This window comes from Poecile atricapillus, chromosome 36 (genome assembly GCF_030490865.1).
Source record: "Poecile atricapillus isolate bPoeAtr1 chromosome 36, bPoeAtr1.hap1, whole genome shotgun sequence".
In the NCBI taxonomy this organism is placed as follows: Eukaryota; Metazoa; Chordata; class Aves; order Passeriformes; family Paridae; genus Poecile; species Poecile atricapillus.
In genome coordinates, this window is record NC_081284.1 from 889,298 (window position 1) to 917,205 (window position 27,908).

The window sequence follows — 27,908 nt, forward strand, 5'->3', positions numbered from 1 at the left end:
TGCCAAGAGATGGGTGGAGTTGTTACCTGCCAGGCCCCTGGATCCAACTGTGCACATAGATCTCTCGCATCGTCTAGGGCAGATGAACACCCTGAATCCAAGGATCTTGGCAGAGATCTTCTAAGGATGGCCTGTCCAAGGGTTGCATGGACAAACATCTCTTAATTACATCTTGGCACTCTGAAGAGAGAAACCAGGAATCACCGGTCACTTGGAGAAGTTGACCCCCGTTCCTGTGCCCAGGCCATGCTGGGTGTGCCCAGAGCTGGGCCTAAACCTCCCCTTTTTGCAGGAGAGCAGGACATGTGCCACCTCCTCAGCAGTTGCCAGAGGGGGATGCTCATGAGCCCACTGCTGTCTCCCAACACTGGTGTTCCCCCCGTGCCCAGAGATGAGGATCCACCTTGGGAGAGCCGTCGCGGGAAGATGATCTGCCCCCAGACGATCTGCTGGCCCTTCCTGAATGGGTGCTTCCCTGTCACCAGCTGGTACAGCAGGAGCCCCAGGGACCAGATGGTTGCTGCCTGGCCGTGGTAGCATCGCTGGTAGAACCACTCTGGTGGGCTGTAGGACAGGGTTCCTGTGGAACACAGACAGAGCTCATCAGGGGGATGCTGCTGCTCCCAGAGACTCACCCCAGCATCCCTGGGCATGTGGGGGCTGCCCCAGAGGCACATGGGGTGACCTGCTGCCCTCTCACCAGCACCTGGCACTTGTGTACAAACCTGGGCTTGCAAATGAAGCCACTGCTGCTGGAAGAGGGCAGCAGAAGCACTGGGGAGGCCCAACCATGACCCACAAATGGAAAATCCACCCAGTGGTAGAGAAAACCCACTCTCCTCCCTGCCTGCATGGCCTCCAAAAAATTGTTAATAAGCCAGGGCAAATTTGGGGAGCAGAGGAGTTCAAGCCCTTCCTTGCTGGCACACCAAACGGGGTCAGACTCCCATCTCTGCTACCCCCATGGGGGTTTTTGTCAGGCTGCCTGCCCCAGCCCCAGCCCAGGGCACAGTGGGTGCTGAAGGCTGTCAGCAGGGCTGGGAGCTGGCCCCTCTCACAACCCCTACCCAAATCAACTTGGCTCAAGTATTAATCCCATCCCTGCAGCAACAGGGGGAAGCCCCGGTGCCACACCCACGCTGGGCCAAGAGATGCCCAGGAGCATCCCCTGCGAGGGCTCACCTGCAAATCGGGTGTAGGCTGTGTCTTGGAGGAAGGTGCCACAGCCAAAGTCAATCAGTTTCAGCTGCCCTGTGGCCAGGTCCAGCAGGATGTTTTCGGGCTTGATGTCCCTGTGCAGGACCCCGCAGCTGGTGCAATGCTGCACGGCCTCCAGCACCTGGCAAAACAGCCCCCGCGCCTCCTCCTCCGGCAGGAACCTCCGCTCTGCCAGCAAACGCGAGAGGTCCTGGCACCACTGCGGACGCTCCAGCACCAGCAAGAAGCTGTCGGGCAGCTCAAGCCACTCCAGGAGCTGAATCACTGCAGCACAGCCAGAGGACACCCTGTCCATCAGCACAATCTCCAGGGGCGCACGTGTACCGTCGGGCTGGGGGAGAAGCACAGTGCCGTCAGTGGGGCTGAGCCCGTGCCAGGGCTCTGTGACCCCTCAGCCAGCCCGGGATGATCTGCACGACCCGGTGGCCCCACGCCCGCTCTCCCCGCAGGGCTCCCGGCGACTCCCACCCTGCCGGGCCCGGCTCATCCCTGCCCGGCACGCCCCGGCTTCTGCCGCTGGCCCCGCTCACTCACCAGCTCGCCCCAGCGCCGGATGCGATCCCGCGGCACGCATTTGATGGCCACCTGCGAGCAAGGGGCAGCAGAAGGTTGAGCTCGATGCCCGCCCGCAGCGGCCCCGCCTTCTCCTCCGCCCCATCCAACTCCTCCTTCTCCGCCCGCCGCCAGCCCTGCTGCTCACCGGGGCACCGTCCGAGAGCCTCGTGGCTGCAAAGACGCTGCCGAATCCGCCGCGCCCCAGCAACGAACCCACTCGGTACCGCTCCTTCGGGCCCTTGTGCGCATTCCCTGGGGGCGAGACTCGGCCGTCAGCGCTCGGCCCGGGGCCAGGAACGGCCCCCGAGCGCTCCCCGACCTCCCCGGGCCGAGCATCCGCAGGCGTCCGCTCCTTGCAACGCGACAGCGGCGGCTCGGGGCCAGCGGCCGCGCTGCCGAGCGGCGGAGCTCGGGCCGGGGAAGCCGCAGCGGAGGCGGCGGCAACGACTGCACCGCCTGTGTCCTCCGCGGGCCCCGGGAGGAGCCGGGGCAAGGGCCGGGGCCAGGGCCAGGGCCGGGGCAGGGCTCGAAGCAGGCGGAGCCAAAGGGCGGTGATACCGCCCCAGCCCCAGGCACTGAGGCCCGCCCAGAAGCGCCAGCGCCAGCTCGGCCGGAGCCGGGCTAAGGCGAGAGAGAGGCGGGACGCCCGGGGCCGGCGCCGGCGCCGCGGCCGGGGCCGGGGCCAGGGCCGGGGCCAGGGGCGGGCTGGGGGCATGTCCCGGGCGGGCAAGGGGAGAGGGGAACTGGGAGAAGAGGGGAACACAGAGAAAGGGAGATCGGGAGTGGGTGAGGGACCGAGGGAGAGAGGGTGGAACAGCGGGAGAGGGAGAAGATAGGGAGGGTCGAAAACGTGACTTCTTTCGCTGCTTTCTCTTTTTCCGCTGCTGCCGCTGCTGCTGCCGCTGCCGCTGCTGCTGCTGCTGCCGCTGCTGCTGCCGCTGCTGCTGCTGCCGCCGCTGCAACTGAAGCACCGGGGCCGTTTGTCCCCGGGGCGTTTGTCCGTTGCCCGCTCAGCCCTGCCCCGAGCCCCGCGCTCCCCGGGCAGCCCCTGAACCTGGCCAAACACGGGAACTTTGCCGTGTTGAGCCAAGAGCCAGAGTCTTGATTCCTGCACAGGGGCACAGCAATGCCCTTGGCTGCTGCTGTGCCTTGTCCCTGCTGAGCGTCAAACACTGTCTGAGCACATTCCCTGAATGCAGAATTTGTACCTGACCCAAGCACTGCACTTGTGTCTCCAGCATTGCTTTCCAAGAACAACAGGGGAAGGCAAACTGGGTGTAGCTCATGGTATTTTACAGTGTCTAAAACTTGTCAAGTCTCAGATCTTAGAGGTGAGATCCATTTGGAATGAATGGGATGGAGAGCTAGTGCAAGATGGAAAAGGGAAACATAAAAATAAATAGAGAAAAACATGCTGGTCGTTTCTTTTGGTTTTATTTTCATTTCTTAAAAAAGCTGTTTCAATTTTCCCAGAATCTTCTCCACAGTCCTGTCTGTTCTTTCCAAAAACCTGTCCTGGAGAACGACATGCAGTTCCTGTCACAAGATGTGCCCCCAGCTGCAGCTTCTCTTGGCTTCCCACACTGTGTGTGCAGCACAACTCTTGCAGCAAAGCAGGACAAATATTTGAAGAACTTGACAACTTGTTCTTGCTTTTCTTTGTGGACTGGGGAGTTGTGCCATTGGTACGGTTTTCATTGTTACTCTTCTACCCTAAGGAAACATGATGAGCTCCCAGAAATTGTTAGGGAATTCAAGCCTGGTTGAATGTGGAGAAAGAATCTCCAGAGCCTGCAGCCAGCAGTGGAGAGCTCATCATTCCAATAGCCCCATGGACATCTTGAAAGTGATCTGGAACATGAAAATGGGCTGACAGAGGGAGTTTGTTTGTGTGTTCAGTTGAGATGATTCTACATCTCTTGCATTGGTAGAAATCAAGAGCACCATCAGTGGATGATAAGCACCAGATCATGATAAGCTGGACCTCTCAGTAAATGAAAGAAGGTCAAAAGGAGAAATGCATGGAATGACTTGGTGAAGTTTGTGTGTAAGAAAGGTCATTTCCAATTCATTCCCTTTGCTTTTGTCCTTTTTATCAAGCCTGTTTGCATGGCAGATTCCCCAGGAAATGAGAACCTGGAGCTTGTGGAAGTGCCTGAAAGGTGCCCTGTTCCTCTGCAGGGACACTCAGGCTGAAACAGGAGCCTGAGGCCTCTCTTGGGAAGCCTCCTCCGAGCTGGAATTTGTGCCATGCCAGGACAGGAGGAGGGGGAGCTGCCCAGGATTGGCTCAGGTTCCCACTGGGACTGGGCAGCAGGCTGGGCTCCAACTGGGATCAGCAGCAGCTGGAAATACCTCTGGGCATCTCCACTTCGTGCTGTTGCTCAGGAGAAGAAGCAATGAAGTGACAAGTTCTGGTTTTCCTTTCTCCTGGTGTATTTTTTCATTTTATTTGCCACTGCAGAGGCAATTTGTGTGATGGCCTCTGTCAGTTGATTCTATTTCAGCAGCAGCAGCAACAGGGCTGTGTTTGAGCACTGCAAATGTCCGCTGTGTGGCTTTCATTCCCCTCGACTTAGTACTCAGGTACTTGAAAGCATTTCAAGATCTGCTACTCATGATGCCTGCAACTCAAATTCAGGTGCCAAGCAGAAGAGGGGCAAGAGCAGCCGGGATCTACAATTGCAAAGGCCAAGGCACCAAGAGCCTCCTGCTGTCACCTCAGGGCGAGTAAAACAGAGCTGAAAACAGCGCTGGAACCCGATCCTTTCTTCCTCTGAGGGCTGGCTCAGGGCAGCAGAGGCGGGCCCTGAGGAAGCCTGAGGGCTGTTTGTGGGGGATTGTTGCTGTAGTCCAGAATTGCCCTGGAAAAAGCCCTGGGAAGCCGAGGCAGGAGCAGGTGGGAAGGGCCGGCGCTGCTGCTGCTCCTGGCCGGGAGCCCCGGCCGGGCCGGGCCGGCGCCCGCTGCGCTGCGGCTGCTGCTGCTGCCAGAGCCGGGCGGGACTCGGGGACAGGGAATGGACACGGGGGGACAGCAAAGGCCTTGGGGGCTGCAGGGATGGTGGTGCTCGGGCCAGCGCCAGCACAGAGCTTCAGCCCGCAATGAACCCCGAGGGAAACGCTGGCGAAAGGCTCCATTCAGCCTTTCTTTACTCGGCGCTGTGAAGGGACTGAAATAAAAGGAGAACAAGCAGGGCCCGACCCCTTCTCCTTTGGGAGGAGCCCCGCGCCTGGGGCTGTGAGGGGCTGTGAGGGGAAATGAAGGGCTGTAAGGGGCTATGAGAGGTTCTACAGGGCCATGAGAAGTTCCATGGAGGTGTGAGGGGCTGTGAGGGGCCATGAGGAGCCTCAGCCCTGGCAGGAGGGGGTCCCACCATGTCCCCAGGGCAGGGCAGCCGTGAGGGGCTGTGAGTGCAGACGTGGCAGCAGAGCGGGCTTGGGGCAGCTCTGGGAGGGGATGAGACCCTTCCCCAGCTCCAAACCACACCAAACCCAGCATTAACAGGATTTTCCATCTTGAGAATCCACTGGCAACTGGGAGTCAAGTGTACAGTTTAATCCTGGTGGGAAGAGCAAGGGAATTTTCCCAGTGAGTGACATCCTGCCATTCTTATTAATGTCGAAGATTTAAAAGTCTAAAAATGAATAGGTATACTATTAAATATTAAGAAATACAATAACAAGAAATAAAGCCCCAAATCCCAGCACCCTGCTCAGTAATATGCTCTTGTCTGTAGAAACAGATTAGTAATATACAAATAAATGAAAGAGATTTCATTTATAATTCAGACTTCTTTCATTTTTTTCCCAAGGTTCTGGTCCCTTTCTTCCAGGGACATTTCCTTTACTCACCCACTTTCTAATAGTTAGAAGGGAGTTAAGCATACCAGAAAAGGCAACAGCTCCTGTTTCAAAGGGAAGCAGCCACCACTCCAGGAAACCTGAATTGCCCCCAGGCACGTGTGTGCACTTGAAGGGTGAGCAGGTGTTGGGGACAGAGATCTCAAACCCCTTCTAAGGCTGTGAGAAACCCACAAGTGGCAAAGTATCTTTGAGGGTCAACTCCAGCTGGATTCCATTCCCCGACACCCTCCAAATGGGCAGGCAGGGCTGGGCTCTGGCAGGGTTCAGTTTTGAGTGCCTTGTGTTCCATGGCATGGAAGTGATCCTATCAACTCTTGTACTGATGGATTGCAGTATGGCTGCTGAAGGAGGAGAGGGAATCTCAGGAGACAGGAAAGTCTCTTCTTCTCCTTTCTCCCTGCAGAACCCCCTCTCCAAAGAGAAATGCCTATGCTGGGTTTCCATGGCACCCCTTCCCTCAGCCCAGTGTCTGACCCACTGTGTGCTCTGCAGGAGCCAAAGCCAGAGGATTCCCAATATCAGTGACCACATGGTCCCCACACAGCAGGAGAAAGCACTGCTTGCAGTGGGGCTGCTGATCTGTGACCCATCCTGGTTCCATCCACCCCACTCCTCTCAGCCACAGACACCAGAAGGATCCCAGGAAAGCCACAGTGCTCTACCAGATGCCAGGAGCACTCCCTGCTGTGGTCTCAGGGATGCTGGGTGACCTCGTTGATGAGCATCTCTGGCTGGTGATGGAATGTGTGGATGGAGGCCCCTGACAGGAGGTTGGTTGAGACACGTGTGGGGCTGAAGGAGAGATGGCAGCTGTCAGTTGGGAGGGCAGGGACCCCACTTGTGAGTCCATTCCCTTGGACACTCTCAGCCCCAGGATGTCCAAGAAGTCACACAAGGCTTTGGCACTCTCAGCCTTCTTTCCCTCAAGTTCCTTCTTTCTGTACATTTACAGCAGAGAACCTTGTTTGTTTTTAGAACTAGAACAAAGATCCCAGAGGGAACAAGCCTTGCTGGTTTTAATCAGAAGCATCAGTGAACAAAATTGTGTTTCCTTTTCTTTGGTTGCATCTTTGTTCCTTCTGAGTGTTCAAGCTGGGTTGTGGGGTGTCCTCATTTGCTGCATTTTCTGAGTTCCTCTTGGATCCTTTGGAGGGCAATAGGTTGTGCCCTCTGAGGATGCTTTGTGCTCCTTGGTGACCCAGGAGAACCTTCCAGGAGGTTTTTGGGTGAGCTGCTGCTGTGATGTCACAGGAACGTTGCCGTGTCCTTGTGGTGTTCCCGTTGCTGTGGGGCACAGAGGCCTCAGTGTCAGAGTGGCTCTGGATGCCTGCTCATTGCCTGAGGATCCTCCTGCCTGAGGCATTCTCAGCAGCCAGCCCAGCCCAGCCCCTGACGGGTGTCCTTCTGTCCTGGCAGGGGGACAGACAGTCTGCAGACATGTGCAGCACAGCCAAAATGATCCAGCAAGTGGTTGCTGCACTTTGCACTCTGGACACTGGGGCTTCTTATGTGTATTTTGTAACCCACTCGGCCCTTAAGTCAAGGATTTCCCCAGGTGCACCATATGTGCCTTTGGGATTGCTGTGGGCTTTCCATTCTTCCTTTGGAATGGAGGTGATTTTGAATGAAAATTGCCATTAAGATGCCATTTCTTTGGGAGAGTTCCTGCCAACAGCTTCTTAATAAAGTGTTTGTTTCTAGCCAGCAGGGTGTGCACAGAATTTGGAATGGAGCCTGGGGGGGTTCTGTTCCCCAAGAGGAGAGTCTGTGGCAGCGGACCCTGGCACTCCCTCCATTTGCTGGTCCAGCCAAAAACTGGACACAGCCTAATATTTTGTGTTGTTCTCTTGCCTGCTGTGTGATCCAAAAGGACTGTGGCTCCAGGAGGGAAATTGTGAGAGGAAAATGCTCTCTCTTGGTATTGACTTGTTGTGTGGGAGTTTCCAGCACAGGCAGCTTTTTCTCCTAACAGCGTCTGGTTCAGGTGAAGGTCACCTCACACATGGATACTGCAAAGCTCCTTCTTCAGTGAGTGGGAAAGGAACCTGTGGTGTTCAGAGATCCCAGTTGCTCCCTTTCAACACCAATATGAGCCCAGTAAGCTCCAGGATGATCCTTGTCACATGCCAGCACTCCCAGGATGGTCCCAGTTGCCTCTGGCTAGATCAACCCAGTCAGTCCCAGTATGATGCCATTTGCCCCCAGCGTGCTCCCAGTTGCTCCCAGTCACTCCCAGTATGGGGGATGATGTGCAAGGTATGTTGCCAGTCACTCTCAGATACTCCCAGTATGAGTCCAGTCACTCCCAGTATAATCCAAAGATGGATGGATGGGAGGCCTCATGGAACCATGGAGACCATTGTGACACTGTAGGGCCCCATGGAACCGTGGTGACACCAAGTTGGCTGGGAGTGTTGATGTGCTGCAGGGTAGGAGGGCTCTGCACAGGGACCTGGACAGGCTGGATCCAGGGGCCAAACCCAACAAGGTGAGGTTTAACAAGTTCAAGTGCTGGGTCTTGCACTTTGGCCACAACAACCCCTGCAGCGCTCCAGGCTGGGGACAGAGTGGCTGGACAGCAGGCAGGCAGAAAGGGACCTGGGGCACTGATGGACAGCAGGCTGGGCATGAGCCATCAGTGAGCCCAGGTGGCCAACGAGGCCAATGGCACATGGCCAGGATCAGGAACAGTGTGGCCAGCAGGACCAGGCCAGGGATTCCCCTCCCTATGCTTGGCACTGGTTGAGCTTCATCTCAACTGCTGTGTCCAGTTCTGGGCCCCCAATTTATGAAGGACATGGAGGGGCTGGAGCTCTGCCTGCACAGGAGGGGCTTCAGACCTGGGAGCCCGGCCCTGAGGGCAGAAGCTGTGCTGGGGGGACAGGAAAGAGGGGGCTTGTTCAGAGGGAGGGGCTGCACTGCAGGGGCTCCTATGGACATCTCTAAACTCTCTCTGCCACAGGATTTCTGAGCTTTTGTTTACTCTCCTTCCCTGATCTTCTCTCTGCTTCCTGGAGATTTTCCTCCTGCAGGTGTTTCCCTGTGGCTGATCTCTCCCTGCCAGCACCCACAGATCCCAAATCTCTGTGCACTCTCCTTGGCCTGACAGAACCCTGCCTGTTTGCAGGGCTCTGGCTGGGGACAGGTTCTGTTTGCAGCTTGGAGAAAGGACAGCTCAGACTAAGCCTGATGGGTCCAGCAAAGGTGATGCTGGTGCTGTCCATGGGCAGAATGGCTGAATGCACATTACAAATCTCTCATGAGCCTATTGATCACTAAAAGTAACAGTTTGGATGTCTCAGGCACTTGTCAAAATTCATAATACCTTTATTATTTGTCCCCCTCCTCCCTGCCTTTCTCCAATGGTAGGAAACTAAATACAAAGTCTTAGGAAATGTCCTCATTTTTATCAAAATCCTTGTCTTGGAAATATTCTATGACTGATCAGAAGCCCTCAGCATGTCAGAGCTTCATGAGCATTCACCTCCCCTACACCACAAATACTCAGAGTTGTACTCACAGGGTCTGTAGGCACTGGCATGTTCCAGCTTTAGGAGATGGCTCCAGGAGCTGCAGCTGCATTGTTCTGCAGCCAGAGGCTTCCTGTGTCAAGGGCTGGGAGGGATTGTGCCCCAGGCACTTCTCAGCACCTTCCCAGCCCTGACTGATTGAAGCCCTCTGTGCCTCTGGGCTGTGCCCGGGGTGGCTGCAGGCAGTGCCCCAGTTCTGCTGGGCTGGGAGAGGAGCTGCTCAGCAAGAGAAATGTGCTTTTGAAGCTTTTCCTAGATTTCAGGATCATCCTCTGTGCTGGGAGCCTGGCCCAGCTCAGCAGCACAGACACAGCAGCAGGACTTTAATGAGCCTCTTGGGGCTTTGTGCTGAGGCACTGAACATCAGTCCCTGAGAGGGAGGGGAAGAAACCTCTCAAGAACTTCGAGTTAGAATCCAACTCCAAAGTTTCTTTTACCTTTAATGGGTCACACTGAGGGATGTGACTGAGAAAGTGTCCCCAGGCTCCAGGCAGAGCAGAGAACAGGAGGCACTGATGACAGGTGGGGACAAAGAGAAGCCAAGTCTTGGTGCCCTGGGCCACAGCAGCCTCTGTGCCACCAAGGGCTGTGAGGAGACACCTTGTCCTGAGGCCCTGGGGCCTCCTGGCACAGCCCCAGCAAGGCTGGCCACTGTCACCCCCTTGGCCTGCCCTCAGCATCCCCCCTAGCCCACATGCCAGTGGCCTCAGGGATCTGCTGGAAGGAGTCCCTGGGGAGCCTTGCTCAGGAATGGCCCTGGGGGCTCCTTCATGCTCCCAGGGACTGCAGCTTTTTCAAAGGACTTTGGCTTTTGCTTTTGCCTTGGAGTCTCTGAGAGGTTTGTGCAATCATGATCTCCAATTATCTGCCTGTATTTAGTCCATTGAGAGGCTTTGTCAGTAACAACACTCAGTGGGGCTCATTAATGCTTCAAGGTACTTCAGGTTCTTAAGGCACTTTCCTTTCTCCTTCCCACACTGAGTCTCTGAGAAGTTTGTGCAATCATGGCCCCAATTATCTGCTTTAATGAGTCCCTTGGGAGCTTTGCATTGACACTCAGTGGGGCTCATCAATACTTTGAGATACTCAGGTTTTTTTCACCTACTTTGGATTTTCCTTTCCACACTGAGTCTGAGAGGTTTTTGTGCAATGTTGGCCTCTAATTTTCTCCTCCAAGAAGTCCATGGGGAGCCTGTGTTGGGGATGGACCTCAGTGGGACCCATTAGTGAAATGAGATACTTTGGGTTTTTGTTATGGTTTGGACTCCTGGAAAGGTTTGTGCAATCTCCTCTCAGGCGCTGAGGTTCAAGGGCTCTGCTCCAAATGCACCATGGGGCTCATTAGGATCAAGCAAGTCCTAACAAACCATGGCTCTGCCTTGATTTCCCTCTGCAAACTTACTTCCTGGGACTGTGCCAGGCATGGCCTCCCTTCCTGCAGCAGAGGCTGCCCATGAGCCACTGCTTCCTCTGGGAAATGCCACCTTCAGCACAGCCTCTCCTTCCATCTCTGGAGAAAGGAAGAGGGACACATGGATCAGGTGGGGCTGTTCCCCAACAGGAAGGTGGCATCTTCAGGAGGCAATACTTGTCAAAGTCATGGATGAGGTTCAGGAAGTCATCCAAACTTTGGAGCCAGGACAGGGCCTTCCCTCCTCCGAAGAGGTGCCATTCCACATCTACGCCAAGACTGGGAAATTGCAGGGGATCTCAGGGTGTTCATGGCCCGTGCTGCAGTTTGGGATCCCTGTCAGCTGATGCCAAATGCCTTCCTGCAGAGGTTGGGGAGAAGCTGCAGCCAGGCCAGACTGGGAAACAGCCCTGCAGGCCTGAAAGCAGCAGTGGGGCAGAGAGGCTGCCATGGATCCCTTCCCTCTGTGCCGGGCATGGCGTGTCCAGATGTGCAGAGAAAGCCCCCGGCTGCTGAGTCTCAGGAGAAGGCTGAGGGACATGGACCCACCACGGCGTCTCTCCAGACCACTCATCCTCTTGTCTCCTGTAGGTTTGTTCCTCCCCCTAGGAGAACCTTAACACAAAGTATTTCCATTTCAGATGAATGGATCCCACAAAACCAAGGCTCAGCCTGTGGGATCAGCAGGGACACACCACTCACCCCTGTGATGGGAGCTGGGCTTGTGTGCAGCAACCAGCAAAGGAGCTGGGAAAGTCCTCGCTGCAGACACACCTGTAAGTCAACAGCCACAGCAGCTCCTGTCACCTGGTTCCTGCCAGGTTGTCAATGATTATTTCTTGTTGGGACAGTGAGAACACACCTGCATGGGGCTTCAGAGGCTGAAAGTCTTTATGAAGCCAAGCTGCTGGAGAAGCCTTCCTACCACTCTCGTCTGGAAGGGAGCACAGATCAGAACCATTCCATGGTGGGCTGGGATCCCCTTCTGCCTTAGGGGATTGGGCACTGCAAGGGGGTTGGGGGAAGGCCATGGGAGCCAGATGTCAGTGGACATGGCCGAAGCTGCAGAGGGGCCTGCAGAGCTCTGGGCTGGCTCTAGTCATTCTCCATCCTCTTTGCAGACCCTGTGCAACATCCCTGGAGGGGTGGCAGGACCAGCCCACGGTCCCTGGGGCCTCTCTCCCTCCCACAGAGGAAACCCTCCCTAAAGCCCTGGGGAAAACCATCCCCAGCACTTCCCAGGGAGAAGGGAGCACTGTCCCAAGGAAGGGGAGCCAGGCCACCGGCTAACCTGCTCGCCATGCTCGCCACGGAGCAGCCTGGGCAGCCCTGTCAGGCAGGGCCACTGCCAGGAGGAGCAGGAGGAGGAGGTGCAGAGCAAGGGCCATGGTGCCTTTCTCTCTGCCAGTCCCACAGCTCTTGCTGTCACCACTGTCCTGACACCGCTGTCCCAATGTCAGCACCGCTGCTGCCGCCACCGCTGCTGCAACAGTCGTGGTCAAGGACTGACAGATCTGTCCTTGTGGTGCTGTGCAACCACGGGGCTCTGGGACCTCTGTGACCTCAGAGCCTGCTGTGACCTCATGGCCAGCGTGGAATTGTGTGGGGGGTGGGATCTGCCTTGTTCACTAGGGAGTTCATCCTGCCCAGCAGCTCTGTCCAAGGGCTGTGACACGGTCCCAGCCCAGCTGATCCCACAGGCTGGGGGATGAAGGGATGGAGAGCAGCCCTGCTGAGAAGGACTTGTGGCTGCTGCAGGGTGAGAGGCTGGACATGAGCCAGCCACGTGCCTCCAAAGGAGGGTGCCCAGCAGCTTGAAGGAGGTTATTCCACCATCCCTCTGCTCTGGTGTGAGCCCACCTGGAGTATTGCATCCACCTCTGGGTGCCCAACCCAGGAAGGACATGGTCCTGTTGGAGCTGGTCCAGAGGAGGGACAGAATGCTCTGAGGGCTGGAGCCCCTCTGCTTTGGAGACAGGCTGGGATAGCTGGGGGTGTTCAGCCTGGAAGCGAGAAGGCTCCATGCAGACCTGATTGCTACCTTTCAGTACCTTAAGGGGGCTTGTAAAAAAGACAAGATAGAATTTTTAGTAGGGCCTGTTGTGACAAGACTGAGGGGGAATGTTTGCAATCTAAAAGATGGGAGATTCAGACTAGACAGAAGAAAGACATTTTTTACACTGTGGGTTTTGAAACCCTGGCACAGGTTGCCCAGAGAGGTGGGCATCCATCCCTGCTGACATTCAAGCTCATGCTCTGAGCAACCTGATCCAAAGGTGTCCCTGCTCTCTGCAGGGCATTGGACTCGATGGCCTTTAAATGTCCCTTCCAAGCCAAGCCATTCTGTGCTGCTGTGCACCAGCAGAGCAGTGCTGGAATAATGCTGGGGTGATGATGCTGGCACCTGTGTTTTGGCAGTGATGCCATTTAGCTGTTGGCCAAGAGAGGATTGATGGGCTGCACAGTGAAGTCTTCAAAGAACAGCGTGCTCATGGAGAAACAGGAGAGGAACATGGCTTCCAGTTCACATAAATGCCAGCATTTTGCTGCCCATTCCTTGTTAAGAAATAAAGGAATGTCCTGCAGATCTCTTCAAGCTGGGTGCACTCTTGGCTCTATCAGTACTTGTGTTCTGTAAAACAGCTAAGTTGTTACAGCCTCTTGCCCCATTTATCACTGGGTAAAACCCAAATACTGCATTGCTCCATGTCTACTTTGTTCCAAGTAAAGGCAGATTTTGTTCATTCTTCAGTGGGACATATTCATCTGTTGACAAGCAAATTCTCCTTGCCATTCACACAATGTTGATTTGCTCTAATCCGATTGTAATTAACATCTACCTCTCACTGTAATTAAGGCTGATGGATTGTGAGGTAAAGTGTTGCATAATTTCCCTGGAGAGAGTTTTTTTCTAATTCAATGACATTTGAAGACAGGTGTAGCTTACCACACTTCTGGCATACTAGAAACGAAAAAACAAGCTTTGAAACAGGTATCTGCTTTCTTCCTCCTCTTCCTCCCAGGAATTTAATCCCTGAAGTCTGAACTCTTCAGCTGCCTCACAAACATTGTTTCAATTCACACAGGCATCCATGAAGTGAGCAACATATCAGGACTGTGGCTGTGAAGCTGGAAGCAATGTAGGTTTAGAACAGAAAAAATAATAATCCATTTCCCAGGTTAAGCCAAGCAATTCCCAAATAACTCTACCTATCCTCAGGGATGTTTCCAAAAGTATCATAGTAAAATCTGGGAGCAGGGAGAGAGTATGTCAACAAAATTAAAAATACAGCTATCTGCGGTCTTTGTATTTCTATGAAAACAGAGTCAAAATTGTTTATAAATGGAAAATTAACTAAGAAGTGAACAACAGATTGTCCAAATAGCTGCTTGGGAAACAAAAATACCTAACTACAAATAAGTTTACATGTGGATTTATAAGAAAACAAACATACTAAGAGAAAAAACAAACCTACCAAATCTAAAACCAGTAACACTGTGTCATCTGTCTCAAAGAAAAACAAACAAACCAAAACAAAAAAAATTGAAAATTATCAGATTCTCAAGACCATTACTATATACAAGACACTCCAGGTAGTGGGAATAAACAAATGAACTTTTTGACAGTTTTTTTTCTCCTTGGGCTGTGGGAGCTGTCACAGGGCAGGTCGGGTCGGGGGTGGCAGTGGCTGCTCAGGGATGGGTTTGGCCCAGGTCCCTGGAAGGAGCCACTGCCCAAGCAGCTGCGCTGACCCTGGGCTCTGCTCTCAGCCTTCTGGGCTCTGTTGGGTGGCACAGCCTGTGCCAAGGGGTGGCAAGGTGCCTGCAGGCCCCAGCTCTGGGGAAACAGAGAACATCCTGGCCGTATCCAGTGTGCTGCCAGCTCAGCAGTGGAGCACAGCAAGGGCTCACACTGCCCATTGCTCCCACAGATGCAGCCAGCACCACCAGACAAGCTAACAATATCTGGAGAAGCATGAGAAGAGTTTTCTGCAGGGGAAAACAGTGTTTGATTAAGTTAATGGCCATTGTGGCTGGTGGAGCACTTTTCCTGAGGATGTGCTATGCTGGAATCTGGTATAGCTGGAAGAGAAAAGGGTGAGTGTTTTGCTGATCTCGGCCTCAAACAGCTTCTTGAAAGGCTGCTCATAGTCAGGAAACATTCCCAGTGAGGCTGCTGTGCACTTGTGGCTAGTCCTTGGTTGCCCAAATCACTCTGCTGAGAGTTCTGCTGCTGCCCAGGGCTTTCACTGGCCTCTGAATTGCTGGGCCTTGTCCTGGGGAGCCCGCTGGGGCTGCAGCCAGTGCTGGCTCCCACTGAGGCTGCCTGGCCAAGAGCAGCCCCAGGAGCAGCGGGCAGAGGCAAAGCAAGGTGGGCAGGAGAAAGAGCAGAGACAAGATTGCCCTTGAAAGGCAGAGGCGTTCTGGGGCCCGCTCCCGGCCAGGGACCCTGCCCAGAGCCATCCCCTGCTCACCGGGGACATGAAAGTGTCAGGAAAATTAATCCACAAACACCAGAGGTTGATGTCTAAAAAGAGACAGAAGAGTCCTTTCACTTTATTCAAATAAACGGAGAGGCCATGGGCCATTCCCCTGGGGTCTCTCAAGTTTTTGGAGGACGCAGCCTCCTGTTTATCCTGATTTCCCGGCCGCATGTCCCTCTCTCTTTCCCCACTGGCTGAGGTACTTGAGAGGTACAGACTTCCCAGAGTGCCTGATACCTAACATTTAACTCTAATGTATAAGCCTCCCTCTTAATTTTTAATTCTCAGAAACTTATGGTATTTCCCCATTGTTTCTTTCATATTTCAGTATCCAGTTTCATTTATCAGCAAACCTACAGTTTGTTTGTAAAGGCAAATATCTATTTTCCATTCATCAATCATTGGAATCTTTCCCATTGTTTCTTTTATATCTCAGTGCTAGTTTTATCTACCAGCAGACCCACGGCTGGTTTGTAAAGACAAATCTCTCATTTCTATCAATCTTTTTTAATTTTTTAATAATTTTCTTTACAAACATTAGTTATCATTGACTCATTGAGTTAATTTCCTTTTCCTGTTTTTTGTTTTTTTTTTTGTTTTGCAATTATTTGCAATGACATCAATTTCTGCCCTTTTGTAGCTATTCCTGCATTAGTAGGGATGGCTACTACCGGCATCCTTTTCATCACATGTTGAATAAGTTGTACTAAGCAAGGGATCATGCATGCTAAAAAAATTAGAGTTGCTACAGCACAAGGGAAGCATTTGTTAAACCCATAATTTACTTGGTAACCACCAAAACACGTCTTATTTTCATTCTTTCCATGTTTGGACTGCCACATGAGTTAACTTTCTTACTGCTTTTGTATATTGTTTCACCACCCTTTATCTATCATTTAATTGGCCACACACTCTCCCTTCTTCTGCTGATAGCATTTGCATTTCTTAGCTGTCACATGACATTTCTACCTGCAGTTACATTTTAGATCTGTTCTCTTAGATCTGGACCAGAACCTATTACAAAGAGTTCGAGTTTCATTTCGGTGTTACTACTTCTACTGATAGTCATGGAAAATGTGTGTCCTGTTTGTGGAATTGTTTTGGGGGCAGCTTAAAAATAAGAGGTCCAAAAAACCTTCTCTTTCCCCACTGCTTCATAGCCTTCAAAATCTTTTTGGTAATTATGGAAGGAACACCTTGCTTAGCTACTATTAGTGAGCTTAACATGTGTTTGATTCTATTTGCCATGATATCTGAAACAATTATAAGGAGGGCACTTGGGGGTCTAACAATCTAAACCCAAAGTCTAGTCACAAACATTTTTTCCCACGTATATGCTTCTTGTTCTATTTAGACAAGAAATGCTTTTTTCAGAAGAATGAAGCCACCATGGACTTCCTTCTTCATCTCAAAATCTTGTTTATTATGGACCTAACTCACTGTTTAGGTTTGACTGGGCTGGCCACCCACAGCCAGTTTTCAGATCTTCCTGGCCTTCCACAGACTTCACAATTTATAAGGCTAAAGGTTTTTCCTACTTCTTCTCTTAAGGTTAAAAATTGCTTTTCTACTTTTGGCTTCAACTTCAACTGGCTGACAATATAAAGCTAAGATTATTAAGGCAAACATTTTTATGGTGACATTTAATTTCCTAACTTAATTTTCACTTTCACGTTGTCTTCTGCACTACCTGTGGTGAGTGAAGGCACAGAAAGATCCTAACATGAAGAAAGCAATGACAGCAAGGATTGGCCTCTAATGACTGGAGATTTGGGAGAAGTGATGCCCACACAAACCATTTCAGCAGCCAGTTGGTGGGAGGCACACGGGGCTTCCCCCAATGTTGATGTCCTGGCTACTGCTCCAGTCCCCTCTTGTGGAGCATCAGTGGCAGCCTGCTGAGCTTCTCCTCTAGCTGAGATGTCTGGGGCCTTAGAGACCTTGACTCGAGTGTGATGGGTCTGCCCGTGTTCAGCTCTCTTGACGGCTGTTTCTGTGCTCAGCAACACTTGCACAGGTCTGCGCTACTTTGCTGCTGGTGGTGCTTCTTTCTACTCCTTCACTAGGATTCAATCTCCTGGCTGGATTTTGTGAACAGCAAAGTCTAAAGGCAGGGTCTGTGCTTGCTGAGCTTCTTCTCAAAGAGATTTCACAAGAGATAGTATCCAGGCTACAAACAGTTTCCAATATATATCACTTATCTCTACCTGCCCACAAGGCTGAGAATTATAAGGATAAGGAATTCCAAACATCAATTCAAAGGGAGATAATTGAGTATCCTCCCTGGGTCTGGCCCTTATTTTTGCTAAAGCCAGTGGCAAGAGCCGTACTGACAGCATCTTAGTTTTTATTACTAGCTTCAGAAGGTGTTTCTTTATTTCTCCATTTATCCTTTCAATCCGGCCTGAACTCTGGGGGTTCACATCTAACAATTGTATCATTTATCATATACTGATTACACAGGTGCAGTTTCACCTGGTCTTAGCAAGCACAAGGCCTAACATTTCCCAGGGCCTACTTTTCTCAGGGTTTGCCAAGCCTAACTTGCTTTCTAAATCCCTGAATTTCTATGATTTTAAAATCTTTTACTATCACTATCACCAGAAAATTTTAAATTTTGCCACTTGAGGCATTTCACTAAAATCTACCTGGCATCTCTGGAAGGGACATACAGCCCAAGGCCTCCCTCCCCTGGCAAGTTTCTTTGTAACTCTGTTATTGGTTTTAGCACAAATCAAACAACCCTCAATAGCTCGCTTTGCCAGAGTAAAAAAAGACCCACTGCAGCATATATTTTCAGGCAGGCTCTTGGCAGTCCCTGGGAGCCCCAATGACTTCTTTCATGAAGTTGTTTTAGCAACTGTAAGGCCAGAGCTTTTGGTATCCACTGTTTACCATCTCTTGTAAACATTTTCCCCCACTTTTAAATTCTGCATCCTCTTGCTCCATTAAACAAAATTCATACTGGAATAACCTAGCACTGGTCTCACTAGTGGAGACTAGCACTAGTCTCCACTTAGAGACTATCTCAGTCAACAAAGCTTTAATCTGATGTGAAACTTCAACAATCAGATTCCTTCCCCTTGTCAGCTTTCGGGCCTCAGCCACCATCAGAGCTGTGGCTGCACAGTTCTGCAGACAATGGGGCCAGCCTCTGGCCACCGGCTCTAACATTTTAGAAAAACTGGCAACAGGCCTCCGTGTTCCCCCATGCTCTTGCACCAAAACTCCTTTAGCATGACCCTGTTTAACATCCACATATAGTACAGACATTAGGATTCTCTTCACTTAAAATGTCGTATAAAGGTCTGGCCACCACAGAAAAATCTTCAATCCATACTCTGCAGTACCTTACCAATCCTAAAATTGCCATAACTCTTTTTTTGTCTGGGGTAATGGTACTTGTAAAATCCCCTGCATTCCTTCTGAATCAATATACCATAACTCTCCAGTTAGAATGTGTGCTCAAGATTTGACTTTTTTCTTTGTTTTCAACCAACTGGCCTATTCAGATGCTCTAAGTCGTCTTTTAGCAAAAAAATTAAGCAGCTTTGCAGTAGCCTCTTCAACCACCTTCTCCTGTTCCCCTGACAAAAGCAAATCATCCACATCCTGCAACAACCTAACTCCTGAGGCTGGAGTAAACACACTTAATATTTTCTGCAAAGCTTGCCCAAACAAAACCAGGGACTCTGAATATCCCTGCAGGAGGACTGTCCATGTCAATTGTTGTTGTACAATTTTCCCTCCTTTTGTTCCAGTCATTTTCCTTTCAAACATGATCCAGTTCAGTGGCAACCAATGCCACTGCCTAAAGCCAATTGCATTTTTGTTTCTAGTAACCAATTACTCCCTGTACCTATTTTTCACATCAAGTCCATCTTAGGTGTAGGGAAGTGACTAACAAATTAACCAAGGAAAGATAAAAAAATACTTTCCCCTAAAGTTTTCCTATAGCCTCCAAAGAGAAAGCTGCATGAGAAATACCTAGGCCTGCATAGGGACAACACCAGCCCCACAAGGCTGCAGCAGCTGCAGAATCAGCCTCAGGATTAGAACCTGCCAATTCCAGCTCTCCACAACAGACCACAGACTGGTGGGGGGTTCCCCACAAGGTAGGAGCTGCAGAATTGGCTTCAGGACTGAAATCAGCAAATTCTGGCTTTTCACAACAAAACACACAAAAAGCAGAGGGGTGTGGTCAGACACAAACTTTGAAGAATTTAAGATTTTAGAGAAGCTGAGGCCTTAATTAAAAAGAAGCCTTGCTAAATCTAATTAAAATAAATAGATGGGCCTTGCTAAAATTAAAGGTAGATAGAGAAACTTTGCTTAAATTAGAGCTTAATCATTGGCTAATAACTAATTCTCTGACAACTTTATGCTTGTTCACCTGGGCTTCTAATGAGAAACAGAGTATCTGGTAAAGAACTTCAAGAACAGAAGACAGTTGCACATCAGAAATTCATTGAAGATATGAAACTAGGAGCCCAGCCAAGGGTCCATTTGTCACTTTGCATGGAAAAGGTAGAAAGGTCAGAACGAGGAAGAGCCATATCCCTTCCTCCCCTCTGTGACCCCTTCTCATAAAAAGAGCAGTGACCCATTTCAAGAATCAACCTATGCATGCTTAATTGCTTTGTTCCTAAGTAGCATAGGAAAAGAAAAGTGGGTGAATATGTATTTCTATTCAATACTTCTGTAAATAAAAAGCCTGTATTCACCTCTAGTTGGGGTCATGTGTATTAAGTGGTGACCCGACACATCAGCCCAGCGCTGCTAATAAACATACACTTTTTAACCCTAAACCAGTTAAAGAGTCTTTGTCTGTCTCTGTTGGATATTGATACTAGATCATATCCATATGTTAGAAACTCAATCTTAAAATGCATCCAAAAATTGCATGTGGAGAAAGGAAAAGAATTTGTGGGTTTGAGAAGATGAGGATGGATTTTGTTAACAGCCCACTGGAAACAGCACCAACAGAAGGAACAATTGTTTTTGGAATGCTCCCACATGAAGGTACAGAAGAAGGTTTTAGTCTTGAGCTCAGGTTTATTTGTGCAAGGGAAACAAGAACAACAACAACAACAATAATAATGAATATATAACACAATAATATATATTTAGATCCATAATTAAAAATTGATAATGTGAAATAATGCTGACAATATCAATTTGTTATCTTTGTCTGCTCACTGTAACACTAAATATCGAACAGAAAAGAACTGGCCAAGACCCAAATGTCAGTGGTAAACTTTGTGAATTGTATACAAGAAATAAAGGAGGAAGGGATAAAATTGGCTGTTTTTATAGGGTTTGGTGATACTAGGATGCAGAATGCTTTGTCTGTTTCTGTGAAAAACACAGTGATTAAGATTGCTGGGTTTTTCATGTACCAGACTATCCAGGAGCTGCAGGATTGGTTGAATGGGTGAAGGGGCTGTGAAGAAAGAAGCTGAAAAAATAAGGAGAGTTGGGAAGCTGTCCCAGTGGAAAACCCATCTCCCAGATGTGCTCCATGCCCTTAACAGTGGGCCCACTGGGAAATGGAAACCCCTGGGTGTGCATGGCTGCACCCAATTTGCAAACACAGCCATGGACAGTGAGACTTGGACTGTCTGGGAAATTGTTCTGGGTGTGATGGCCCCTGCCAGGGCCACCCCAGAGGCTGCAGGGCTGGACCTTCATGCAGTGGAATTCATTAGTGTAAATCAGAAGCAAATGAGAGTTAACAATACTGAAACAGGAATTCAGATTCCTCCTGGACACTTTGGTTTGGTAACTGCTCACTGGAGCTTGGCCTTGCAAAGTGTTCATGTCATGGGAGGAGGAATTGATGCAGATTATCAAGAATAAGTAACCTTGTCGCTAAAGCACCACTGATGTCTGTAAATTGTATCTTGAGAGACAGCCAGAATCTTTGTTCACCAGAAACACCTCTAGAGATTTATCAAGGCATTAGTCATCAAAACTATTTTGAAAATTTAAAGATCCAAGTAGCCAAACTACTCAATGTAACAAATTGCTGGGCATGTGTCAACCAATGTTGGGAGGAATGGGGTTCCCTTGGAGGGCCCACCCTGTGGGGTGGCCAGAACTCTGTCAATGGGCTCTGACTCAGAACGGAGCCAGTGCAGGGACACTTAGAGAGAACTGTGCTGTGGAACACAGGAATGCAATTATCACTTTTACAGGATTCACTGAGATCTCCCTTCAGGAGAAACCAAACCCTGTTCTAGTTGGAGGCCACAATGTGAAAGGATTTCTGTGTTTTACCCTCACAAGCTTACTCATTCCTTTTCCTCAACCTCATTCATGTTAGGAACAATAATTCTGTTGTCCATGGAGCTGGCACCTTTTGAATTCCAGAATAATGCCCCAAGGTCCTTTGCTGTTCAGCTTTTCAGCACTGTCTGTGGCTAAAAAGGCTTGCTGGGGTCCTTTTCCCTTTGGCTGGAGAGGAGCCAGGTCCCAGTCCCTGAGGGGCACCCAGGCTCCTGGCTGGAATTGGTGTGGAAATCCCTCAGTGTCACATCAGCCTTCACATGGAGCCCCGTGGATCAGAGCAGTTTCCAAAGGGGCCGTTGGGGCAAACAGGGAGATTTGGTCTGGCAGCATCCGTAAAACAATATCCCATCCCATCAACTTGTTCTGGCAGAGAACACTTGGCTGCAGGGACATATCCCCATTGTTCCTGCCCAGGTTTCAGGATTCAAATGGTGTTGTCTTTGCCCTGAGCTGTTCCTTCAGCTGGCTCAGGAGGGCCATTTGACCTCTGGACTCACACTCTGGCCCAATTATTAGGACTGGCGCATCCAAACCTTTTATCTCCACTAACAGTGCCGATTGGAGGTGGATCTCTTTTCTTCTCAATCGTTTTTAAACTGCAATACCAATATTTGTGCTACCGTGTCATGGGATTGAATAATCCAATCTTGTTTGTAACTTTTTAAGAGAATTACTTCAATTTCTCCTTGATAATCTGCATCAATTCCTCCTCCCATGACATGAACACTTTGCAAGGCCAAGCTCCAGTGAGCAGTTACCAAACCAAAGTGTCCTGGAGGAATCTGAATTCCTGTTTCAGTATTGTTAACTCTCATTTGCTTCTGATTTACCCTAATGAATTCCAGTGCATGAAGGTCCAGCCCTGCAGCCTCTGGGGTGGCCCTGGCAGGGGCCATCACACCCAGAACAATTTCCCAGACAGTCCAAGTCTCACTGTCCATGGCTGTGTTTGCAAATTGGATGCAGCCATGCACACCCAGGGGTTTCCATTTCCCAGTGGGCCCATGTTTAAGGGCATGGAGCACATCTGGGAGATGGGTTCTCCACCAGGACAAGTTCCCATCTCCTCATTTTTTTAACTTCTTTCTTCACAGCCCCTTCACCCGTTCAACCAATCCTGCAGCTCGTGGATAGTCTGGTACATGACAAACCCAGCAATCTTAATCACTGTGTTTTTCACAGGAACAGACAAAGCATTCTGCATCCTAGTATCACCAAACCCTATAAAAACAGCCAATTTCATCCCTTCCTCCTTTATTCCTTGTATACAATTCACAAAGTTTACCACTGACATTTGGGTCTTGGCCAGTTCTTTTTTGTAGGGTATTTAGTGTTACAGTGAGCAGCCAAAGCTAACAAATTGGTATTGTCAGTATTATTTCACATTATTGATTTTCAGTTATATTTTTAAATACATATTATTGTGTTATATTATAACATTATAATGTTGTATTTTATTATTACTATTATTAGTATTATTTTGCTTAAACAAACAAACCTGAGCTCAAGACTAAAACCTTCTTCTGGACCTTCATGTGGGAGCATTCCAAAAACAATTGTTCCTTCTGTTGGTGCTGTTTCCAATGTGCCATTAACAAAATCCATCCTCGTCTTCCCAAACCCACAAGCCCTTTTCCATATGCAATTTTTGGATGCATTTTAAGACATCTGGAAATTCAGCCTCTTTTAACCCACTGCCCCACTGCTCGCACGGTGCTCTGACCTCAGCCCACTCCAGAGCCAGCGAACTCTAGTGAAGGGCTTCCCATCTGAGAATTACAGACAGGACAGATTCCTTACATTCACATTTAAAAAGTGACATTTTGTTGTGCTTTGGTCAGACTTCGACCAGTGGCAGGGTCAGCCCCAAAAACACAAACACCACCTGAAGGAATCAGTGTCATTTACTGCAGCTCCAAGCAGCAAAGGATCACAAAAGGAGCAGCTCAGCATTGCACCCAATCATCACTGCCAAAGATTGCCTGCAGTGATTAACAAAGATCCAGCACCAGTTCCCCTCAGACTCTGCCATCACCACATCCACACATCAGCTGGAGAAGCTGTCACAGCCAAGGGCTGGAGAGCCACTCCTGGACACTGGGAATTCCTGCAGGAGCCTCCAGCCACAGCTGAGCCTCCAACCCTGCTGTGAGAGGGCCCAGCCCTGATAGTGTTGAATAAACAAACTGACAGCACTTCTAATGTGGGAACATCTGGTTTCATCCTCCTCTTGGGTCCCTGTCAAAGCCTGGCCAGGCCTCAAGGAGGAACCAAGGGAGTTGACTCTGACCATACAGCCCCAAACACGGCCAGATGTTTGACTTCATGGCCTTGTCCGGCTTCTAAACATAGAAACCTCAATCCATGCTTCACTAATGAGTGGATACATCTATCCCACTGCTAATGACCATGCATAGTTCAGTAATGAGCAGATACACAGATAACCTTTGGCTGGAAGGTTCATCCAGAGGTCACCTTTGGCTCAGGGCCTGTTGTTCAGGCCTCACTCAGGGCCTGTTGTTCAGACCTTTGCACTTCAGGGATGAGGTTTAGTGCTGGGTTTGACACTGCTGGGTGACTGGCTGGACTGGATGAGCTCAGAGGTCTTTTCCAGCAGAATGGATTCTGGAATTCCAGGATTCCATATGCTGCATTCACCTAGGTCCACGTTAGAAGCATTACTTTGGTCCAAAAGTCCCCTCTTGCTCAGCTCTTGTGGCTTGAGGCGTCAGATCCTTCAGCTCCTGGTGCTCAGCTGCTCATGCTGAACGAGACCACTCAGAGTGAAGAATACATTTCATCCAATTCCTTCTGGAACAAGGAGAGGGGAGGTGTAAAAACAGGAGCATTGTTTGGTGTGGCCTCCTCTCTGCCCTCCACATCTTTCAGCGCTTTGAACCACACAAGAGCTTTCTCCAAGAGTGCAATGAAGCAGCTGCTCCTGCTCCCAGCTCTGCCTCTTCCCAGTCTCTGACCTTGCCTGGTTTTGTCCCTCTTGCTGTGCTCTCTGTTCCCCCAGGGCTCGGTGGCTGCTGCCCAGGACTGTGGGACTGGCACAGATCAAGGGGTCGAGCCCCTCCTTTCTGTGCCCTTGGAGCTGCCTGGTCACAGCAGCCTCTTCCATCTGGAAGCTCCACATGGAGAGGGAGTCCCCAGCTCTGTTCTTGGCACAACTTGCAAGAGTCCAGGGCTGCCATCTCAAGTCCCTGCTGGCATTGAGGGCTCCCAGGTGCCTCAGGCTGCTGTGACACTGCTGCACAGGGAGGGAAGAGTGTCAGGGGCTGTGCTGAAAGTCAGCTCCATGTGCTGCTGTTGGTGCTGCTGGTGCTGGTGGTGTTTCTGGTGTTGGTGGTGCCTCTGCTGGTGCTGCTGCTGGTGATGCTGCTGCTGCTGGTACTGCTGGTGGTGCTGGTGCTGCTGGTAGTGGTGCTGGTGCTGCTGGTGCTGATGCTGCTGGTGCTGCTGGTAGTGGTGCTGGTGCTGCTGGTGCTGATGCTGCTGGTGCTGCTGGTGCTGATGCTGCTCGTGCTGCTGGTGGTGCTGGTGCTGATGGTAGTGGTGCTGGTGCTGCTGGTGCTTATGCTGCTGGTGCTGCTGGTGGTGCTCCTGCTGCTGCTGCTGGTACTGCTGCTGCTGCCACTGCTGGTTGTAGTGCTGGTGCTGCTGGTGGTGGTGCTGGTACTGCTGGTTCTGCTGCTGATGCTGGTGCTGGTGCAGCTTCTGCTGCTACTGCTGCTGTTGCTGGCAGTGGTGGTGCTGGTGTTGGTATTGCTGGTTCTGCTGGTGGCGATGCTGCTGCTGGTACTGCTGGTGCTGGTACTGCTGGTGGTGGTGCTGCTGCTGCTACTGCTGGTTCTGCTGCCGGTGCTGGTGCTGGTGCAGCTTCTGCTGCTACTGCTGCTGCTGCTGTTGCTGGCGGTGGTGCTGCTGCTGCTGGTGCTGCTGGTGCAGCTGGTGCTGCCGCTGCTGGTGGTGGTGCTGGTACTGGTGATTCTGCTGCTGGTGCTGGTACTCTGCTGCTGCTGCTGCTGCTGGCGGTGGCGGTGCTGGTGCTGGTACTGCTGGTTCTGCTGCTGGTATTGCTGGTTCTGCTGCTGGTGCTGGTGCTGGTGCAGCTTCTGCTGCTACTGCTGCTGCTGCTGTTGCTGGCGGTGGTGGTGCTGGTGCTGGTATTGCTGGTTCTGCTGGTGGTGATGCTGGTGGTGCTGCTGCTGCTGGTGCTGCTGCTGCTGGTACTGCTGGTGGTGCTGGTGCTGCTGGTAGTGGTGCTGGTGGTGGTGCTGCTGCTGCTGGTTCTGCTGCTGCTGCTGGCGGTGGCGGTGCTGGTGCTGGTACTGCTGGTTCTGCTGCTGGTGCTGGTGCAGCTTCTGCTGCTACTGCTGCTGCTGCTGGCAGTGGTGTTGCTGGTACTGGTATTGCTGGTTCTGCTGGTGGTGATGCTGGTGGTGCTGCTGCTGCTGGTGCTGCTGCTGCTGATACTTCTGGTGCTGCTCATGGCGCTGCTGCTGCTGCTGCTGCTGCTGGTACTGCTGGTGCAGCTGGTGCTGCCGCTGCTGGTGCTGGTGCTGGTACTGGTGATTCTGCTGCTGCTGCTGCTGGTGGTGGTGGTGGTGGTGCTGCTCCTGGTACTGCTGGTTCTGCTGGTTCTGCTGCTGGTGCTGGTGCTCCGGTGCTGCTGGTGCTGGTGCTGCTAGTCCTGGTGCTGATGCTGCAATCATTTGTCCAGCCCTGCCCCAGACTGAGGGATCAGATCCAGGCACTGCTGCTGCTCCCTCGGGACCAGCCCCAGTTTGGTTGTTGCTGGCAGTGCCAGCAGAAGCCGTGGCTGGAGCAGCAGGTGCTGACAGTGCCCCAAGGCCCGGGGCTGGAGGGGTCCCTGGGCTGGGGCTGGGAGGGAGCTGCACCTTGTTCTCCCTCTGCCTCACACAGAGCTGGGCCGGGCACAAGTGGGGCAGCAGAGCCAACAGGGAGCCTGCGAGTGTCTTCCAGCCGTGCCTGCTCAGAGTTTGGCCTTGGAGCTTCAGGTGGACAAAGGCAGCTGCTCTGGTCCCTCTGCGTGTGCCCGTGTTCAGCACTGCTGCTCCATCAGTCTGTGCCCAGCAACGGGGAAAAGCCTCAGCCCTGCAGAGCGGGGAGCTGCCGGGCTCTGCCTGAGCAGCTCAGCCAGCGGGAAGGGAGCTGCTCCACACGGGAACCCAGAGCAAAGGGCATGCCTTTTTTACAGCATGTTTTCTGTTTTAAAGAAGAAAAGAGAGGAAATAGAAAAAAAAACTACTGTAAAATATGAAAGATAAAAACAGAACCCAAGTGTGCAGTGAAAAATCTTCTATAACTTTGAATTAAGTGGTAATTGGTCTTTTGAAACATAAAACTCAGTTATTTACTTTGTAAATGTGCTGTTGGCATGATGCATCTTACTGGCCTCAGTAACCATTCTTAAAAAGCTTTTGGGGTTTGATTCCATTATTGTTATTTTAAATTGTGGTGAAATTGGTGTGAAGGAATACGAAAATGCTTTGCGCCTTGCCAGCTCCAAGCAGCACTGGGAATCTAAACTCTGTCAAACCCCAAATTCTCTACAAGATGCCCTTCCTTCTCACCCTGTGAATGAACTGCACATTCCCTTTCAAACCTTCAAGGTTTCTTAAAGATGCAAAGTCCCACTTACAGCTTTTTGCCCTGGTTTGGAACTGCAGAAGGGCAATTCTTCATCCATCAGCTCCAGACTGCACTGCCTCAGGAACACAGCAGTGGCATTCTAAAGGAGGAAGAAAGTGCAATTGCACAATTCCAGCCAAAAAGAAAGGAAGAGTGGGACATAGAAAACATCCTGTGCAGATCCAGGCATTCAGCTGGGACTGGGGAGAGTTTGGCTTCTTGCCAATTGGATGTGTGCCCCTAACTGCAATCTCTTGGCCTGCACGAGAGTCTCACTCACCTGCAAAAGCAGAAAGCTCAGGCGGTGTGCTGGGAACGGGCTCGTCTGATGCAAAGCTGTCAGAACAATGTGAGGGCAGAGTGAGCCCAGCTGTACCTGGGGCTGAGCCCAGCAGAGCCCTGGCAGAGCCCAGAGCAGCCTCAGCATCCGCAGAGCCCGGCTGCAAGGAGAGAAACCAGAAACCGCCCATCAGCTCAAGGCTCCTGTCCCCTTGTCCCAGCCACCCACGGTGCCCAGGCCATGCTGGCCGTGCTCAGAGCTGGGCCCAAAGCTGCCCATCACTGCTGCCTTTGGGAGCAGAGCAGGAGGGCAGGACATGTGCCCAGCCTGCAGCCAGCCACGGCAGATCCAGCCTCTCAGCAGCTGCCCAGAGACACAAAGCAGACTCGCAGCCGACTGAAGAACTGGTTGCATCAACCTCAGCCAAGGGGGGAGCCGGCCAAGCTGTGCCATGCCCAGATCTGGGAGCATCCCCTGGCTGTGGACTCACCTGCAAATTGGGCGTGGAGTGTGTCTTTGAAGAAGGTGCCAGAATCAAAGTTGATCATCTTCAGCTGGCCACGTGGATGAAGACATTGTCATCCTTGCGGTTCTCTTTGGTGTCTCCTGCAGCAGCC

General features: G+C 51.2%; 1 protein-coding gene across 1 annotated transcript; it reads right to left on the reverse strand.

The window, feature by feature from the left end:
* Window positions 1-73: 73 nt before the first annotated feature.
* On the reverse strand, window positions 74-27,839 carry LOC131590984 (serine/threonine-protein kinase pim-1-like). The gene is made up of 9 exons (XM_058861402.1): window positions 27,782-27,839; window positions 27,292-27,347; window positions 27,022-27,111; window positions 2,360-2,516; window positions 1,919-2,025; window positions 1,753-1,803; window positions 1,183-1,549; window positions 404-580; window positions 74-180 (listed from the first exon to the last, which is right to left on the reverse strand). Exons 1-9 carry the CDS (start codon window positions 27,837-27,839, stop codon window positions 74-76), a joined length of 1,170 nt encoding a protein of 389 aa, XP_058717385.1.
* Window positions 27,840-27,908: the final 69 nt, after the last annotated feature.

What these genes read in the sequence shown, in the direction of transcription:
- LOC131590984 (XM_058861402.1), bottom strand. Translation starts at nt 27,839, where the DNA reads ATGATCAACTTTGATTCTGGCACCTTCTTCAAAGACACACTCCACGCC. An exon ending in CCAAACCAGGGCAAAAAGCT is followed by an intron (nt 2,517 to 27,021) that starts GTAAGTGGGACT and finishes CTCTTCTCCCAG; the next exon opens with TTCCCCTCTCCCCTTGCCCG. An exon ending in TCCGGCGCTGGGGCGAGCTG is followed by an intron (nt 1,550 to 1,752) that starts GTGAGTGAGCGG and finishes CTTCTCCCCCAG; the next exon opens with CCCGACGGTACACGTGCGCC.